General features: G+C 43.8%; 1 protein-coding gene across 2 annotated transcripts in view; it reads left to right on the top strand.

Moving 5' to 3' along the window:
* Window positions 1-20,910, top strand: part of CFAP46 (cilia and flagella associated protein 46) — a 231,327-nt gene that overhangs the window by 49,649 nt on the left and 160,768 nt on the right. For both annotated transcript variants that reach the window (XM_073685201.1, XM_073685200.1), the window contains exons 17-21: window positions 1,812-1,954; window positions 3,912-4,045; window positions 16,444-16,656; window positions 17,786-17,999; window positions 19,418-19,567. In XM_073685201.1, coding sequence (XP_073541302.1) covers window positions 1,812-1,954; window positions 3,912-4,045; window positions 16,444-16,656; window positions 17,786-17,999; window positions 19,418-19,567 — 854 coding nt within the window. The remainder of the gene's footprint in view (window positions 1-1,811; window positions 1,955-3,911; window positions 4,046-16,443; window positions 16,657-17,785; window positions 18,000-19,417; window positions 19,568-20,910) is intronic.

Below are 20,910 nucleotides of genomic sequence, written 5' to 3'. Positions count from 1 at the left end.
TGTAATGTCTGTATACTCTCTTGCTTCCTCTCCTGCCCAGGAGCTGTGGTATGATCAGACCATGTTGCCGCATGGTCAGACACAACCATTACACTGTACACAGCAGGGGCACATTTATAAGATTATCTCAGCACAGGGACATTTTTGGGATGACACAGCTTTTAATCTTAATTATCCATACATTTAAATTAAGTAGGCCAGGAGAAATACACTTGGAGAAAGCCAAGTTGGGACCCTCGGGTCTCTTGGCCACGTATCTCAATGGACTGTCAGCTTCCTAAGCTTGCCGCTACCTCCTCTCTGTGTGTGTCCACCCAAAGCGGGGTGCCACTGGTTGAGGCAATTGGCCCTGGAAGTCCCAATGTCGCAGCTGCTCTATTCCCGGCGGGCCAGCGGATGGGTGAGACTGTGTAAATTTGCACCATTGTGGGTATTTGCTGGGACTGTTCTATATGGCTATTGTCTGTTTGGCGGCTCAATAAAGTATTGGCGCACTGTTTTACCCTCACCCTGTGTTGTCTGAGTGGTATTACGCCCTCGGAAGACCCCGGGTCTTCACAATTTTATTTACACACAACCAATTATTGTTTAAAATTAACTTTTGTTCTTGGGAAACCCCTTTAATCTCTGTTTAAATAAAATGCAACCTTGGTAAAAAAAAAAAATGCTAAAAATATTAACTCAGTTGCTTGTGTGTATTGTGGTGAGTTATGCAGCTTCATTATAGGAGTCCTGTGTAGAGAGAAAGGGAAGGTAGGTGACTTAACCTTTTAGAAACTAGGTGTGAACAACTTTCAAAATGCAAATCAGGTTGACTTCACAGCAACTTGGATTGAAAAGATCATCTTCTGTTTACACGATGTGATCGCCGATCGGTAAACTTTTAATTGGTGGTTGTTTAATGACCTGTTTACACGGACAGACCAAAGTAAACGACGCGCACTGAGCGATCTGTATTTGATCAGTGCACACAGGCTGCCATTGTTCTCGGAAGCGCGAGTCCATTTTGCACAGGACGGTGTGCTGCCGAAAACGATGATCTTTTGTACTGCACAAAAGATTGTTTCACCAGTGAACGAGTTTTTTTCTCGTTCATCAAGTGATTGTGTTTACACAGAAAAATTATTGTGAAGTGGGCATTTTTAAGGGCGCTCGTACACGTTAATCTTTCAGTGATAGGTGAGCGGAGCCACGTCTACTAATATATGCTACATGTGTGTGATCGGCCATTATCATATATCAGCCGTTCATTAGAATCGGATGGAGGCGTGATACCTGACGAATGCACACGTGTCCCAGCAAGTATCAGTAACCGCGGCGTGACCAACACTGATGCTTGTTGAGTGCCCAAAAGTTCATTGAAGAAGAGGTAAGGGTGGAGACATCTGTACCTTATAATATGATTGGAGTGAGTGATATTCAACCCTAAAGGCATACGTTCACATTTACACAGCACCATTGTTCTTCAAACATAAGTGTGAACGGAGCCTTAAAACAGTTTTAAAATACCGAAGGAGCAATCGTCTATCAGTCTGAAGACCATGAAGAAAGACTTTAGTGACCAGTTCTGTTTTGACATCTTGGCATAATGTCGCTCTTAAGTGAAAGTGCTCTTTAAAAAGTACAGTAGATCAGGTAATGATACTATTAGGGTCGGGCCAGATAGTTCGGCCCACCCTGGAGTTTCAGGCGCATGACCGCCGCACCATCTGGCTTTTACCCTTAAATTTGCCCTTTCTTACCTGGATTGCTTGGGTTCAGTCTTAGAAGACAAATTAACTGTTTTATGTTTTATTGTATATTTTATTTAGCACAAAATAAAAGTCCTGTCCCCAGCACGGCGGAGGAAGGAAGGAATTCAGAGCTGGAATCTGCAAAGCCTAAAGCAGAATTATTCAGCGAGGAGAAGGGCTTATTACGAATGCTTGCAGAAATCCGATTTATCAACGCAGAGGTCAGTATGAAGACGTGCACCAAGTGCCATGCTGGTTATACATCACATGACTAATAATAGTGCATACGTCTGCAGGGGAGCTGTGTACATATTAGAATATGTCTTATCATGGGTTTGTAACTAACAAGTCATGTCAGACTAACTTAATTTCCTTCTATGACAGAATCACTGACTGGGTGGATCAGGGAAATGCTGTAGATATAGTATATCTTGACTTCAGCAAAGCATTTGACAAAGTATCTCACACCATCCTTATTGAAAAAATGACCAAGTATGCAATGGACCAGGCAACTGTTAGGTGGATTCATAACTGGCTTAGTGATCGGACTCAAAGGGTGGTTGTAAATGGCTTCACATCCAGCTGGATGAATGTCTCAAGTGGGGTACCACAGGGCTCCGTCCTGGGACCTGTATTTTTCAACATCTTTATCAATGATTTAGATGAAGGAATTGAGGGTAAACTGATTAAATTTGCTGATGACACAAAGCTAGGAGGGATAGCTAATACTAGAGAAGAGAGAGGATTCAAAAAGACCTAAATAAACTGGAGCAGTGGGCAGCAACCAACAGAATGGTTTTTAACAGGGAAAAATGCAAAGCACTACATCTGGGCAATAAAAATGAAAAAAGCATATACAGAATGGGAGGAATAGAGCTAAGCAACAGTACATGTGAAAAAGACTTAGGTATACTAATAGATCATAGACTGAACATGAGTCAACAGTGTGATGCAGCAGCAAAAAAGGCAAATACAATTCTGGGATGTATTAACAGAAGCATACAGTCTAGATCACGTGAAGTCATTATCGGACTTTACTCCTCTTTGGTCAGACCTCATCTGGAATACTGTGTACAGTTTTGGGCACCACATTTTAAAAAAGACAGACAAACTGGAGCAAGTTCAGAGAAGAGCGACCAGAATGGTGACTGGTCTGCAAACCATGTCCTGCGAGGGACGGTTACAGGATTTGGGAATGTTTAGCTTGCAAAAAAGAAGACTGAGAGGAGACTTAATAGCTGTCTACAAATATGTCAAGGGCTGTCACATTGTAGAAGGATCATCTTTATTCTCATTTGCACAAGGAAAGACTAGAAGCAATGGGATGAAACTAAATGGGAGGAGACACAGATTAGATATTAGAAAGAACTTTTTGGCAGTGAGGGTGATCAATGAGTGGAACAGGCTGCCACGAGAGGTGGTGAGTTCCCCTTCAATGGACGTCTTCAAACAGAGGCTGGACAGACATCTGTCTGAGATGATCTAGTGAATCCTGCTTTGAGCAGGGGGTTGGACCAGATGACCCAGGAGGTCCCTTCCAACTCTACCATTCTATGATTCTAAGTACACAGGCAAAGTTGCTTCTTCATTTCCAGCATACATCTGGTGACAGATTCTCTCTAAATGTGAAAATCTTTATTATAAGGCTTTCTGAATGCTGATACTTAAAGGGTTTGTCCTTTTCTTTAGTTAGTTCTTATTCTGAAAATGGTTAACAAGTTCTTTTTAGAATAGAGCCATCCAATCGCCTTTGGTCTAGGATCTTAAAGGCTGATTAATTAAGACTGATGTTGCGCACGCCAATCTTAATGAAGAGCTCTCTGGAGTACAGTGAATTCGGTGCATCGTCTCCGTGGCCTATGCATCCGTTCACCTCGCCAGAAATGCTACTTTCTGACTAGAGTTGCATTGTAATATCACTTTGGATTTTTGATCCACAACAACCCCCTTCATGTGAATTTAGCAGGTCATACAGGACGCCTCTCAGCTGCAACACCTCCAATATCCAATAGAAGTGCCGCCAACACTGGATATGTGAGAAAAGTAAAAACTTGTTGTGGGAAAGAAACTGCTGAATTATAAGATCAATGAGGCTTTTTCCAAAGACTGTTATCAAGTAATATCGACTGTGAATATACGATTTCTACAGTGTGGTAAAACTTAATCTTTTTCTTGCAGGCAACAATACACTTTTTGAAGTCTGAAGGATGCAAACTAAATGAGAGTCCAGTCCCACCTGAAGATACTAGTATGCGTCCATCATCTTACATTCCTGCAAACCTGGATGAAGATTCAGACTGGATCCTGTATAGGTACCCAGACTTAAAATATTATCCATATATCTATCTATCTATCTATCTATCTATGTATCCATCTATCCATATATCTATCTATCTATATACAGGGTGGGCCATTTATATGGATACACCTAAATTAAATGGGAATGGTTGGTGATATCAGCTTCCTGTTTGTGGCACATTAGTAAATGGGAGGGGGAAAACTTTTCCAGATGGGTGGTGACCATGGCGGCCATTTTGAAGTCGGCCATTTTGGATCCAACTTTATTTTTTTCAATGGGAAGAGGGTCATGTGACACATCAAACTTATTGAGAATTTCATAAGAAAAACAATGGTGTGCTTGGTTTTAACATAGCTTTATTCTTTCATGAGTTTTTTAAAAGTTTATGACCACTTATAAAATGTGTTCAAAGTGCTGCCCATTGTGTTGGATTGTCAATGCAACCCTCTTGTCCCACTCTTGACACACTGATAGCAACACCGCAGAAGAAATGCTAGCACAGGCTTCCAGTATCTGTTGTTTCAGATGCTGCACATCTCATATCTTCACAGCATAGACAATTGCCTTCAGATGACCCCAAAGATAAAAGTCTAAGGGGGTCAGATCGGGAGACCTTGGTGGCCATTCAACTGGTCCACGACGACCAATCCACTTTCCAGGAAACTGTTCATGTAGGAATGCTCGGACGTGACACCCATAATGTGGTGGTGCACCATCTTGTTGGAAAAACTCAGGGAACGTGCCATCTTCAGTGCATAAAGAGGGCAACACATCATCATGTAGAAATTTCAGATATCCAGTGGCATTGAGGTTTCCATTGATGAAGAATGGCCCCACTATCTTTGTACCCCATATACCACAAAATATCATCAAGATACGAGATGTGCAGCATCTGAAACAACAGATACTGGAAGCCTGTGCTAGCATTTCTTCTGCAGTGTTGCTATCAGTGTGTCAAGAGTGGGAGAAGAGGGTTGCATTGACAATCCAACACAATGGGCGGCACTTTGAACACATTTTATAAGTGGTCATAAACTTGTAAAAAACTCATGAAAGAATAAAGTTATGTTAAAACCAAGCACACCATTGTTTTTCTTATGAAATTCTCAATAAGTTTGATGTGTCACATGACCCTCTTCCCATTGAAAAAAAATAAAGTTGGATCCAAAATGGCTGACTTCCAAATGGCCGCCATGGTCACCACCCATCTGGAAAAGTTTTCCCCCTCCCATATACTAATGTGCCACAAACAGGAAGTTGATATCACCAACCATTCCCATTTAATTTAGGTGTATCCATATAAATGGCCCACCCTGTACTGTATGCATACTGTATATGTAGCAACAGAAGTCTCAAGACCTTCATTTTAACTTAGGTTTTTTATTCTTCAAATTCTGAAGAATCTGTCCCATTTAGAGAATATGGATGTAATAGAAAGTTGATCCTTGCTGGGCCGACTTCAGATGTGTCTCACAAGAGTACATACACTTGTCTTGCCCACTCTGGACTCTTCCTATTCTCCAAGATGGAGAACTGATGTAAAAGTCTGGATCTTGCTCAGGTTGACTCAGCACAACCATTTACTAACTGGTGTGAGGTTAATTTAATGGGCGCTGTATAATACTGCTGTCCCCCTGGGTCGGTGTTGCCACCCCAGGAGATCAGCTGTGACTGAAGTGTGAGAATATATTCTCAAGGCTGCATTCACAAATCCATGTGAGTGTTACTCTGCCAGAGAAATGGACTGATTTTTTTTTCTCAGCTGTTATCCTAGTCCTTTTTCTCTGTTCCACTGAAGAAAGTGCTTAAATCCAACCCCCCAAAAAAAGAACCTTGAAAGGTCATATTTTTTTAATCAAATGTAAAGCTAAGCAACAGATTCGTGAGATGCAAATGCAAGACGAAAGCAAATCGGAAGCATTCCAATTTGCATCTGTCTTTCACAGACACCCATAGACTTTAAAGAGGTTGTCCACTCCTTTATCATTGATAACCTATCCTTAGGATAAGTCATCAATGTCTGAGTCCGACACCCCGGCCGATCAGCTGTTCTTGGTGATGGCCGGCACTGGCTGGAACTGCTCAATTGCGGAGCTGCTCTATGTTCTGATAGTGGCATCGGCAGGGTACTGCACATCTTCCTCCTATTCAAATCAATAGGAGGCTGATGTGCAGTACCCTGCCATAGCCACTACTGTATAAGAAGACGGAGCAGCTCCGCAACTGAGCATTTGTGGCCACTGCTGCCGACACCGAGAACAGCTGATCAGCAGGGGTGCTGGATGTCGAAGCCGACCGATCAGACATTGATGACCTATCCTAAGGTTATCCTCTTTAATTATTGATTTTGATTTGCAAAATCGAATCAGAATAGGACCTGCTCTAAGTCATATGGATCTCGCTTTCGGATCTGTGATTTAAACTGATGTGTAAATAGATCCATTCTACTCTATGAATCCAAGGGCTGTCCGATAAGATATGTGCCAGCACTTGGACATGTCACATAGATATGTGAACATCGTCTTATTCTGAACTCTTATCAGTAGTATAAGGCTTTCATTACATTAGGTTTTGGTAGATGCCTCCAGGACAAATTCCATAGTTTTCAAAATGAAAGACCCACAAATCGGTCCGTCGATCATCTCTTATGTCTGTCTTGCTACAGATTCAGTACTGCTTTATAGATTTTCATTTTTGGAGACTAAGCTGCCCCTAATACACTAGGTTATCTATAAATAATCTGATTGGTGGAAGTCATCCCTTCTATAATCCCATGCCTGGTCTGTATTCCTATGGAGAAGTGTCTGCACGTACAAGGTTTCATTGACATAAAAATTGTGACTCTAGTCACTACTCACGGACAGGCCGTGAGGCAGGGTGGTCAATTGTTCCGGGGTCAAATACCAAGAGAACACGTAAACTAAAGGGAAAAGACAAAAGGCAAAGTCAGGGCACAGTCCAAGGTCAGAATACCAGGAAGATAGCGGATCAGAGCAAAGGGGCTAGGCAAATGGATGGTCAGAACGAGGTCCAAGGTCAGGCAGCAATAGATCAATAAACAGCACAGGAATACAAGGGAAACCACTGAGCAGATGCTACGTCTGGCAGAGGTCTGGGACTGAAAACTTAGTTAAGTAGCTGGGTAATCACCTTGAACAGGGAACACCCGAAAGAAGCTCAGCACCTCCTAGACTCAGATTGGATGGCTGAGCTGTCAGTCAAAACTCCAACAGCTCAGCACGCCCCTGCACCTGATTGGACGACTGAGCTGTCAGTCACCACGTCCAAGACATACTGAGCTGAGGAATCGTGACAAAAGTCTTACAAAGACAGACGCAACAAAGCCAAGTGATCGATTCCATGCAACCTCTTCATGATGTACATCAATGGCCAAGAATGAGGTCCAAAAACCCAATTCTTGAGATAAGTGAAACTTGCAAAAATAAGTGCCTATGTAGTCCTCCTACGCGGAGAATAATAGTTTGCTACCTGTTGCTCTCTAATTGCTGTAATTGTCACAAATTGCTGCCTAATGTTCTTGTTCCTGCATTATGGATAATAATAATAATGTTTATTTTTATAGCGCCAACATATTCCACAGCACTTTACAAATTTTAAGGGGGACTTATACAGACAATACAAAATAAGCATATCTCATATCGAAAGGAGTGAGGGCCCTGCTCGCAAGCTTACAGTCTATGATGAAATGGGGGAGACACAAAAGGTAGAATACATATATTGTATAATGCAGCCTTAATATACTAAATTGGATAAATAATACATGGACTGGTCGCCTGCCAGTATGTGTACAGTCCTGACAGAGGCTATTAAGTACATGGTTGGTATGAACCTGAAATTGAAGAAGATTTTAATATGGGGGAAAACTGGGACGGACAACTGGGATGGACAGGTAGTGTGTGGAGGCGATACGCCAGTCTAAAGAAATGGGTTTTTAGGGTCCGCTTGAAACTGTGGGTATTGGGAATTAATCGAACTGTCCTGGGTAATGCATTCCAAAGAATTGGCGCAGCATGCGAGAAATCTTGGAGACGGGAGTGGGAAGTTCGGATTATGGAGGATTTTAGTTTTAAGTCACTGGCAGAACGGAGGGCACGTGTAGGGTGGTAGACTGAGACAAGGCAGGAGATGTAGGGGGGTCCTGAAGCATGGAGCGCTTTGTGGATAAGCGTGATAAGTTTAAAACGAACTCTATATTGGATGGGTAACCAATGCAATGACTGGCACAGGGAAGAGGCATCGGTGTAGCGGTTGGCGAGGAATATGATCCTGGCTGCTGTATTAAGGACGGATTGGAGAGGGGAGAGTTTAGTAAGAGGGAGCCCGATAAGTAGAGAGTTGCAGTAGTCCAGACGGGAATGAATAAGAGCTACAATAAGAGTTTTTGCCGAGTCAAAGGTGAGAAAAGTCCTGATTCTTGAGATGTTTTTGAGGTGTAGATGACACGAGCGAGTGATTTGATGTGAGGAGTAAAAGAAAGATCTGAATCAAAAATGACCCCAAGATAGCGGGCTTGTTGCTGGGGAGTAATGGTTGAGCCACAAACGGAAATGGCAATATCAGGCACAGGTAAGTTAGTGGAGGGGGAAATACGAGTAGTTCTGTTTTTGACAGATTCAGTTTTAGGTAGAGGGAGGACATAATGTTAGACACAGCAGAAAGACAATCACTGGTCTTTTGTAATAATGCAGGGGTGATGTCCGGAGCTGAGGTGTATAATTGGGTGTCATCAGCATAGAGATGGTACTGAAAACCGAATCTGCTGATTGTTTGTCCAATGGGAGCGGTGTATAAGGAGAAAAGAAGGGGGCCTAGGACTGATCCTTGAGGAACCGCGACAGTAAGGGGAAGGAGAGAGGAGGAGGAGCCTTCGAAAGACACAGAGAGGGAGCGGTCAGAGAGATAGGAGGAGAACCAGGAGAGAACAGTGTCCTTGAGGCCTATAGTGCGGAGCATAGTGAGGAGGAGCTGATGATCCACAGTGTCGAATGCTGCAGAGAGATCCAGGAGAATCAGCAGGGAGTAGTGACCATTAGATTTAGCTGTTAGTAGATCATTAGAGACTTTAGTGAGGGCAGTTTCAGTAGAATGTAAAGAGCGGAAACCAGATTGTAAAGGGTCAAGAAGAGAGTTGTCTGAGAGATAGCGGATTAGACGGGAATGGACCAGGCGTTCCAGGAGTTTAGAGATAAAGGGAAGATTGGAAACAGGTCTGTAGTTGGCCATGCAGTTCTGGTCAAGGATGGTTTTTTAAGTAATGGATGTATGCTGGTGTGTTTAAAAGAAGAGGGAAAGATACCAGATGAGAGGGAGAGGTTGAAAATTTTAGTTAGGTGAGTGGTGACAGCTGGAGCAAGGGACTGAAGGAGATGTGAGGGAATAGGGTCACTGGTTCAGGTGGTAGGGCAAGAAGATGCAAGGAGCCTGATCACTTCATCTTCCGTGACTGGTTCGAAGTCCGAAAGTGAGCAAGATACAATGTGGCGGGGGAGAGCATGCATAACGTTTGGGGATTGGGAGAAAATTTCCTGTCGGATATGGTCAATTTTTTCTTTGAAATAATTGGCCAGATCGTCTGCGCTGAGGTCGCTGGTCGGGGCCTGTGTTGTTTGCTTGAGGAGAGAATGAAACGTGTCAAAGAGTCGTTTAGGATTATTGGATAATGAGATGATAAGGTTGTTAAAGTAGGTTTGTTTTGAGAGGTGAAGCGCAGAGTTATATGTTTTCAGCATAAATTTATAATGGAGGAAATCTTCGGGCAGATTAGATTTTCTCCACAGCCTTTCAGCACACCTGGAACACCGCTGGAGAAGACATGTTTGTGGCGTGTGCCAGGGTAGTCACCGTCTATGCCGAATTTTTCTTTGTGTAGGAGGTGCGGCTTCACCCAGGGCGCATAGCATTATTTCGTTATAATGCTTCAATGCAGAGTCGGGACATGAGAGGGAGGAGATTGGGGCCAATGATGATTGCAACCTTTTTCATAAATTTCTGGGTGTTAATGGCGCGTATATTTCTATAAGTGTGGAAAGTGGCGGTGTCTTGAGTAGAGTCACAGTTCTTGACAGAGAATGAAAGAAGATTATGGTCAGAGAGTGGAAGGGGAGAGTTAGTAAAGTCATGTACTGAGCAAAGCCGGGAGAAAATCGGGTCCAATGTGTTCCCGTCCTCATGTGTAGGAGAATTAGCAAGCTGTGAAAGGCCAAAGGAGGAGGTTAGTGATAAAAGGTGAGCGGCAGATGGTGAATGAGAATCGCCGATTGGGATGTTTTAATCTCCCATGATTATCGTGGGGATTTCGCAGGATAGAAAATTTGGAAGCCAGGCAGAAAAGTGATCCAAGAACTGACGGGAGGGACCTGGAGGGCGATAGACAACCGCCACTCGCAGGGAGAAGGGCCGGTAGAGTCTGACTGTGTGGGCCTCAAAAGAAGGGAAGATAAGGGAGGGTACTGGGGGGATAACCTGAAAAGTACATTTTGTTGAAAGAAGCAGACCAACCCCTCTGCCTGATCTGTTGTCTGGTCTCGGAGTATGAGAGAAGTGTAGGCCACCATAGGAGAGAGCTGCAGCGGCGGTGGTGTCCGACTGCTGAATCCAGGTTTCAGTGAGAGCCAGAAGGTTGAGGGAATTAGAGAGGAAAAAGTCATGGATGTAAGAGAGTTTATTACATGCTGAGCGCGCATTCCAAAGGGCACAGTTGAATGAGACAGAAGATATGCAGGGAATATTAATGAGATTAGCAGGGTTTCTGAATGTAACAGGGAAAGAGTTAGTGTTATTATTACTGGAGGGTCCTGGATTAGGAGAAATATCACCTGCGACTAAGAGAAGGAAGATACAGAGAGTGAGCAGATGGTTGAGTGATTTGTGAGAGCGTTTCCTGTGTTGTATGGTGGGAATGAATGGATCTGCGTGGTATAACATTGTGAATAGAGCATGACAGCTGTACATAGGAGAAGAGAAGAGTGAGGGGTTAATATGGATGAAGTGTGCTGAATTTGTGGGAGAACGGTGAATGTGGATGATTGTAGCAGCTAGAACGTAAATGGCACAAATACCAATGCTGAGTACTGTTTGCAAAACTGATGACCTGGAAGCAAGTTTGTTTAACTGTCTTGCATGTCTTACCTGTCTCCTGCCCTGTCCAACTGCCATATCTAACTGCCGAGACACTTTGATAAATTATGGCACTTCGATAAAGTATGCATAAATGCTATATGCATAAATGCCCCCGCATAAATGCTGCCCCTTGACTATGTCTCAATATATAGGGACATATCTGCTTAGATCTACACAGATTTAACTCGTTAGCAATCAATCAGCTAGTTTAAGACAACAGGAGACCATAAACTGCAGAAAAAAAACAGACTGGCAACTCTACATGGATCATTATCTGTGAAAGTAAGTGTGATGACCTTAAAGTCATGGATTAAACAACGTAGATGAATGACAAAGATATACCAATGATAGGCTGCAGAGCATTGCAAGAAGCATGGAGGTACAATTCAGTTTTCAGAATAGATAACACGTAGTAGATGAATGACAAAGATATGGATGTGGATAAGATGCAGATCTTCAAGATCTCAGTCACTGGGATTGTGGGACTATAGTCTGTTCTCATCATTTGCAGTGAAGAGTTAAACCACACTATTAACCGAAAACCATATTCAGATTATTCAGATGAGGATCCGATAGAATTGTGATGACATGTGCGGGACGTTGTCGTATCATCTCCTCCAGTTCAGATTTATTCGATAACCTGAATTGGAACAAGCAGATATAACAATCATGTAAAACGTCACGGCTGGAAGCTGCAAGGTGCAGTGAAGAGTTCTCCTCAATGATGAGCAAAATGCAGTGTTGAATAAACGCAAAGATTACAAAAGGAGCCGACAAAATATGTGCAATCACTTGAATGAAGAACTTACAGAACGCTCGACATGAGCAGAGGAAATTACCCCAAAGTGAAGGGTTCCTGCAAAAACCCTCTATTTACATCTGATAGGGAAAAGTTTATTGTAAAGATTTAATAAAAGAAAGGTCAGGCACACTTGGAGGATGGCAGGAAAGTTGTCTCCGTAAATTCTAACTTTCCAAAATTAGAATTAGATTAATGAGCATTTTATTTGCCAATCTTGAACCTACAAACTACTAATACCTTTGGCAGCACAATTTACTTCAAAGGGAATCTTTCACCAGATTTGTTTTGTGTAATCTGAGAGCAGCATGATGTAGGGGCTGAAAACCTGATTCCAGCGATGTGTCACTTTCTAGTCTGCGTGCCGTCATTTTCATACAATCCCTGATTTATCTGCTGCAGATCTAGCAGTTCTCTGAATGCTGAGCTCTGTATAACCCCGCCCACACCTCTGATTAGCAGCTTTATGTGTGTGCACTGTGCATGTTGGTGGGGGCGGGGTTATACAGAGCAGGAGGACTAGGAGGCATGAGATAATTGCCTCCTAGTCCTGTAGTGATAATTGCCTGTTGAAAAAACACTGATTTTATTGAAACAGCAACATACAGTGCAGTAAGTGACACATCCCAGGAATCAGGCTCTCAGCCCCTCCATCATACTGCTCTCCAATTACTCAGCAAAACCTGCTAACAGATTCCCTTTTATCAGGTTCTCGAGTAATTTAGTGGATTTTTTTGGGCTGTACATGTTCAAGATAATTAATTGTAAGCCAACCAGATTGAATAGATTTCAACTATTTATAGTAAATTTTTCTCCTGACAATAGGCCATGGCCCCTCTACTGATTCCAGCCACATTTTGAATTATATTATGACCGATAGTCTATTCTCAATCTGCTTTCTGTGGGTTTAGAATCAGCTGGCTTTGTGTCAGCCCACACCCGTTAATTCCGCATGTGTTTTGAACCTTTATGGGATTGCTAATGGAAAACCCCATATTAAAGGGAACCCGTCACTACATTCTTGCAGCCCAAACCAGAGGCAGCATGAATCAGAGCCTGGCTCCATGATTGCAGCCAGGTATTTTCTCTGAACGCCCTGGCGTTTCGAAAAGAAAAAATGTAGTTTGAAGAACCAGCCAAGGACCATAGTTAGAAACAAGACCTTTCCAGCAGTGAACCCAACTGGCTTTACCCAGCGCCGCTCCAGGTGATTGACCGGTATGTTTCATAGAGAGAGAAATGTGAACTACCTGGAGTAGTAGTCTGCGCTGCTGTGCTAGATTCAAGGAATCCGGAGGGGATGATGACGGATTACATCATGAGGCTTATTCTTAATGCGTTTGAAGTTGAACCGACTTCTTCATCAGGAGAACCACAATGTTAAAAAACATTGGTTCAACTTCAAAACGCGTTGAGAATAAACCGCATGATCTAATCCCTCATCATGTCCTCCGGATTCCTTGAATCTAGCACGGCAGCGCAGACTGCTACTCCTATCCTCCACCACACTGCTACACAGTGGCATTTCCCGACTTGAGAGTAATGCAGCAGCTGACATACCTTGATTCCCCAGTTGTGGGTTAAACAACCACCAAAGGTGAGCAATTCCATTACCTATCACCTATACCAATTTCTCCACTAGAAAAGACCCTATTGTGCATGGACCTGACGAAGGTTAACACTGAAACGCGCGTTGGGGCGGGCGCACTGACACAGAGCCCTCCATACACTCTGCTCTGCATCCCAAGTATATATTTATAATTAAAAGCATATTTTATATTATGTGTTTTTTCCAAATGGCTTTGGTATAATATACATACATATGCACTGGGAGATACTTAATAATGTGAGTCATTGATTTGTACTTATATATTACAATCTATTTCATGTGGCTCTTTCGTTGGGCGCCCTTGTGCACACAAGTATTAGCACTTCTGCACTGTTTTTTTCCCCTTTTCCCTGAGTAGTATGAATTTTGCCTAATAAAGATCTATATTTTTATATCATGCATGGTCTTCTGATCATTGTTTTCTTTTGGTTTCCTAACGTTAATACATAGTACATTTCTTTATGCCTTGTAACAAGCGATCCTTTAGGCGGAGCTCTATGTTATAATGCTATATAAAAGTTTGACTCTTTCTGTGTAATTATTATAAATCACCCTTTTCTTACAGTTTTTTTTAAAAATTTGTGCTGATGGGGAGAATTAATTTAATGTCGTCCTAGAAGTAAATTGTATCGTGCCGAGACTACAACTCTTATTCTTTGGTAGCGTAGTTGGCTGTGGCGCAGGCAGGGTTTGCGGTCGGGAGTTGATGCATGTGATATGACATTGTTGATTCCTGTCTGTGAATCCGCGGCCTGGAGCTGCTCGCAGTTCTGCGTCTCTGGTTCCCGGTAGGTTCTGGTTCATTGCTCTTACATGTACTTCAGGGATGCTGTCATAATCAATGAAGAAGAAAGAAATTAACAAGAGTAACAATCCAACGTAAGGCCCGATCCGATGTTAATTGGACACAAAACTCCTCCAGAAGTTTTTACTTTTCATGTTACGTAGACACAAGTATATCAGGAGAGCGGGGCTTGTAGAGGATGCAGTTATGTTACAGCCCTAAAATCCATCTTACATCATAGGAGAGCAGAAGAGAGCCAAGTCGTGTTTTATAGGGTATTTTCTCAGGTCATGGTGTAGTATGATACATCGGCATGCATGACATAAGCTTTTACCTGGTCATAAAGCTTTTGCATTTGGGGGCTTTGTAACCTAAAGGGGTATTCCCATCTTAACCATTTACTGCATATACTTTGGATATGCCATAAATGTGTAACCGATGGGATCTGAACTTATCCATCAGCCAAAATACTGTCTGTTAAAGTGGCCGTTCATCTGCTTATGGAGATCTCAGAGAATAGGGCTACAAATGCACCTCCAAATTTAAAGGGTTTGGTCTCTGCTTATTTATCCAAGGAATATTCCATCAATAGCTGATCGGTGGCCGTACGACACACTGTTCCACCACCTATCAGCTGTTACCGGCGGCAGCCGGAACACAGAATGCTGCCGGAACACGAAACGCTGCCGGAACACAAAACGCTGCCAGAACACGGAACGCTGCCAGAACACGGAACGCTGCCAGAACACGGAACGCTGCCAGAACACGGAACGCTGCCAGAACACGGACCGCTGCCGGAACACGGACCGCTGCCGGAACACGAAACGCTGCCGGAACACGGAACGCTGCCAGAACACAGAACTCTGCCAGAAAACGGAACGCTGCCAGAACACGGAACGCTGCCAGAACACAGAACGCTGCCAGAACACGGAACGCTGTTAGAACACGGAACTCTGCCTGAACATGGAATGCCGCCGGAGCACAGGGAACACGAAACGCTGCCAGAACACGGAACGCTGCCTGAACACGGAATACCGCCAGAACACGGGGAATACGGAATGCTGCCGGAATACAGAATGCTGCCAGAACACAGGAAACACTGAATGCTGCTGGAACACGGAATGCCTCCGGAACACAGGGAATACAGAATGCTGCCAGAATACGGAATGCTGCCAGAACACAGGGAACACGGAATGCTGCCGGAACACAGGGAACACGGAATGCTGCCTGAACACAGAATGCCTCCGGAACACAGGGAATACGGAATGCTGCCAGAACACGGAATGCTGCCTGAACACAGAATGCCTCCGGAACACAGGGAACACGGAATGCTGCCCGAACACGGAATGCTGCCCGAACACGGAATGCTGCCCGGACACTCGGAATGCTGCCGGAACACGGAATGCTGCCAGAACACAGGGAACACGGAATGCTGCCGGAACACGGAATGCTGCCGGAACACGGAATGCTGCCGGACACTCGGAATGCTGCCGGACACGCAAAAACTGCAACAGATTAGCCTGTCACAAAAATGAAAACTCTTGCCATTTTCACACTGGCCATTGGAGCTTTTCTTAGATTCTAATTTCCTTTTTTTTCCGGATATGCACATGTACACGAGCAGCAATAGACCGCTCACGCTCATTTCTTAAGAGACGCACAACCTGCTCAGCCTATTTTTCAAAAATGTCGTAAAACCGACAAAAGTTGCAAAATTTTAGCACAGTCTTGCGTTGCGCCAAACTTTTGTGACTTTTCAAAACTGTTTACTCCAGAATAATGGTATAAAAGCTTTGGTGAATGCGGCCCATAGAGTCTGAGTGAAAGGTCATTGTGAAAGGATGGGAATTTTGGTCAGCTATGCTTGGTGGATCAGTCATTGTAATCCTGACTGTTACGATAAGGAGACTCCTGAAAACTCTTCCTGAAAAGACAGGAAGTATGAGTTAAAAAAAAGCCCTGGTGGGCAGTGGAAAAATTGCAGGATTTCTTTCTCCTATGGCATGTGAAGGTCACAAATGTAACTATATATTAAAGGATAGTCAAAGCCATTTAACAATCTTCTTTCTTTCTGGATAGGGATTGGATATTTCAGCTCTCGGGATACGCTACAGAGAACTTTCTGCAGGCCGCAGACTTGGGTGTGGAGCTGCAGGAGGCCTGGATAACGCACAATGCCATCGTCTATGTCCTGAACCACAACAAGCATATCCTCGCATCTGGAAGGCTAACACTGCTTTTGGAAGCACTAAAGAAACTCCTTGTAGCACTTAAGAAAACTGGGCATTGTGGGTAAGTTCTTGTGCTCTCATGTAGATGCTGGAAACTGCTTTTAAAAATCTAGTCTAAAAAATTTAAAAAAAAATCGGTATAAACGTCCTGATTCCACACTATTCCTTTTTATAATACTTTCCATGTTCACGTCGGTCTCAGTGTTTCCTTTCCCTGCGACTAACGGGCTTGTGACCGCTACAGCCAGTAGTTGGCTGCAGTGGTCATGTGTTTCAATGGCCCACACACAATGTACAGAGACTCGCTATGTTCATCCTGCTCTGGTTCTACGTGCATGTTACTGTGCACTGAGCGATGTATAACAGATCGTCTGTGCGATAGATTCTGATGCCTGTGTATACAGGTTATTAAACGGTGGTCAACCAGCAAACGTTGCAAGTCAGCAGTTGTTTACCAGTGTGAATTGTGCAGTGTAGATGGACCCTTAGCCAGGTGAAATCTTTAATACTGTCATGGTCCTTGGTTCAAACCCTTGAGCTTATATTTTGTGGTTGGCTTCTCTTTCCACCGAGCCACGACAGACACAACTTTTCTCCGGGTGTTTAGGTTCTGCTACTCTGGCTGCAGTCTGCTTAACATAACACAGGAGTGTTCATTTGTCTGTCCTATCATATTTCGGGTGCGGATTTACATTCTTTGCCCCTACTGGCATTTCCTGCTGGTGATAGTTTCATGTGGATGTTCAGACATTCTGTTGTTGTTTAAAGCCAGTCAGTGAAATTCCACTTTCCATTTTGTAGGTAATTCACACTCTGCTCTTTCCGTCGGTTCTTTTGGAGGAAATTGAAGCACTCGATGGTCTTTCAAGCAGTATTGGTCCGAGTTGCCATCTTCTAGTCTGTGGTTAGGGCTATCTCAGCTCACCCAGGAACCACGAGGGACTGCGGGGTCAGGATCTCTAGTATGTATAGGAACAAGAAAGATCAGTTGCAGTTTTTTAGCTTTGCCTATTATCCCGAGCGAGTTGGTACACTAGCATAACAAATACGACATGCGGGTAACACAGTAAAATCCTCAGTGGAAAATAGTGTAACTGTTAGACCCAGAAATAGCCCCCAATTGTGCCTTTTTGTACATTTCCTCTTCTGCCCAGCACTAAGCCCCATTTTGTCTTGTACATGCCATTTAGGAACCCGGCACTGTTGGTTGTTCTGTCCAATGCCTTAGCCAAAGGCTTAATTCTTCGCTGGATACCTGTGTCAGATGATAATAAAAGACCCGATACAAGTCTGCGTACAGAGAAAGGCAAGAAGGCTGCAGGGAAGGGACCTGAGAAATCTAATGTAGCACATGTTTTATCAATTGATCCAAGTGGCCTTCCTGATGTGAGACTCGCCCTGGAGGTACGCATCCACTTTACAGGGATATCTATGGATAAATGATGGCGGTTTTTATACTTTAACACTTTGACTATTTGTGTAAATTGGACGGAGCTGCTGGCACGACGTCTCCTCTATGGAAAGGTTACTTTATAGATAATTGCCTTCGTCTCTGCTCCCCATAGATCCTTAAACAGATGCTTATTTGAAACCGACTGCATTTCTGAAGCCAGGCAGGAATGACATTGACATAACACTTTAGCCTGCAGGTTAGCATAAGGCCTCCGACTCCCGAGCATATTGTGCTTTGATTCTCAGGAGATTTCGGAATCATGAAAATTTAATTAGTTCCTTTTTCTCAAAAAAATTCCGGAGGACATTTAAATGAGACATCCAATTGTTCCAATTGTCATCGGCGGATTCTGGCTGTAACGTCGTCATTTGTCATTGCCGCTGAGTTTATACATCTACATCACAGCTGTATCTATAGAAAAAAGAACTTTTCTTCTCTTAAGTCACTTTCATCCATTTTATCCTTTTGTATTAAGGCTACAACACCCGGCTTGATCGGACTTATAATAGCCTAGTCTAATAATGACAAAAAGGGGTATTCCCATCTCCAAGATCCTATCCCAATATGTAGTAGTTGTAATAATAATAATATCAGCAAATACCTCCAATTAGAAATGTAGTATAGTTCTTCTTATTCACTGTGTTGCTTACCCCATGTGCAGGGCATTGCAGTAGCTTAGGTATCCGATTTTATGACCACTCATATAGTAACAGTTAGTTAGTTAGATCCTATCCCAATATGTAGTACGTGTAATAATAATAATATTAGCAATTATCTCCAATTAGAAAAGTAGTATAGTTCTTCTGATTCGCATTGCAGTAGCTAAGATATCCATAGTTATGACCACTAACAACTAACTAACTGTCACTATATGAGTGGTCATAACAGTAGATACCTAAGCTACTGCAATGCCCTTCACATGGCGTAATCTACATTGCGAATCAGAAGAACTGTACTACATTTCTAATTGAAGGTATTTGCTAATATTATTATTATTATTACACTTACTACGTATTGGGATAGGATCTAAATAACTGTCACTATATGAGTGGTCGTAAAAGTGGATACCTAAGCTACTGCAATGCAGCGCACATGTGATGAGCAACATAGCGAATCAGAAGAACTATACTACATTTCTAATTGGAGGTATTTGCTGATATTATTATTATTATTACACCTGCTACATATTGAGATATGATCTTGGAAATGGGAATACCCTTTTAAGTAAGGTTCAAGGAGATACAGGAGGTCCATAAATTACAGGTGTAATATGGAAGGTCAATTGGACATCAACTGCAACCATCTCCAAATATAGCCTAAGGTGCATCATCATGTCTTTTATCTGATGTTCTGTCCGTTAATCTTTTAGGTATGTGACTACGCCTTAGATGTTACCAATGGGAGTTCCCAGGCCGAGGTAGTACCCATCGCCACCAGACAACAACTCCTTTCTACATGGGTGAAGGCAAAACAGCTGCTGCAGCAGCAAATCGGAGCCAAACTCGGGACAGATGATGAGGTGTGACTACAAGTAGATCCTATTCTTCAGGGGTGTTTTACCTAGGACTGTATCCATTTTATATTATTACTAGATGGTGGCACGATTCTAACATATCGGGTATTCTAGAATATGTATGCGGCCGACCGGACGCAATCAGCAGAGCGGTGTTTAAATTTGGCGGCAATATTGCTGATTAGTCGCAATCGCCGACCGCGACCAATCAGCAAAGCGGTGTTTAAATTTGGTGCCAATATCGCCGATTGGTCGCGGCCGGCGGCCACGACCAATCAGCGAATCGTATTGGTGAGGACCGGGGATCGGCGATGCGGGAGATGACCGGCTGCTCGCAGCAGAAGTATTCTGACCGGCGGTGCCGCTCCGCGGTCCTCCCTTCTCTCTTGCTGTTGGGAGATCAGCGGCCCTAGCCGCTGATCTCCTGACGGTAGCCGCATGGAGGTCAGCGGTGCCGCCGGTCGGGATACCGGCGCTAGCCGGTCATCTCCCAGCTGCATCGCCGCTGACCTCTGTGCAGAGCGGGGTTTAAATTTGGCGCCAATAATGCTGATTGGTCGCGACCGCGACCAATCAGCAGAGCGGTGTTTAAATTTGGCGCCCAAATCGCTGATTGGTCGCGGCCGCCGGCCGCGACCAATCAGCGAACCTTGTTCGTGAGGACCGGAGAGCGTGTTTAAATTTGGCGCCTAAGTCGCTGATTGGTTGCGACCAATCAGCACAGCGGTGTTTAAATTAACGCCAAGATCACTGATTGGTCACGGCCGCCGGAATCTTATTAGTGAGGACCGGGGAGCGGCGCTGCCTGTGCAGGTGCTTCCGCTGCGAGCAGCCGGGAGATAACCGGCTGCTCGCAGCAGAAGTATCCCAACCGGCGGCGCCGCTCCCCGGTCCTCCCTTCACACTTGCCGTCGGGAGATCAGCGGGCCGCTGATCTTCCGACGGTAGCCGCATGGAGGTTAGCGGCGCAGCCGGTCGGGGTCCTTCTGCTGCGAGCTGCATTGCCGCTGACCTCCGTGCGGCATTGTTATTAAATGCATGTGTTAGAGCCGAAAAATAATTTTTGCAATTGAGGAGCATTAAATATTTTTCACCCTTTGGGTTTTACAGACTTTGTTTCCCTGCACATTCAACTTTGATGTGGTCTGTGGTCATAAATCTGCTGAGAGGATCTTAGAAAACTACAGACAAAAGAATTACTAGCTCACCATCAGACTGTCATGGCGGGCCGCCTGACAGATTCTTGGTTAACTCATTGTATAGCCAGCAGTAGACAGTGCATCACAGAGACTGGAATTTTTTTAATGAAACCCAATTGCAAAACTTTTTAGCCCCTATTACATGCATTT

The sequence above is a fragment of the Phyllobates terribilis genome, unplaced genomic scaffold (assembly GCF_046119375.1).
Source record: "Phyllobates terribilis strain yellow unplaced genomic scaffold, ASM4611937v1 Scaffold_5__5_contigs__length_657084704, whole genome shotgun sequence".
In the NCBI taxonomy this organism is placed as follows: domain Eukaryota; kingdom Metazoa; phylum Chordata; class Amphibia; order Anura; family Dendrobatidae; genus Phyllobates; species Phyllobates terribilis.
This window is presented reverse-complemented; position numbering and strand designations above follow the sequence as displayed.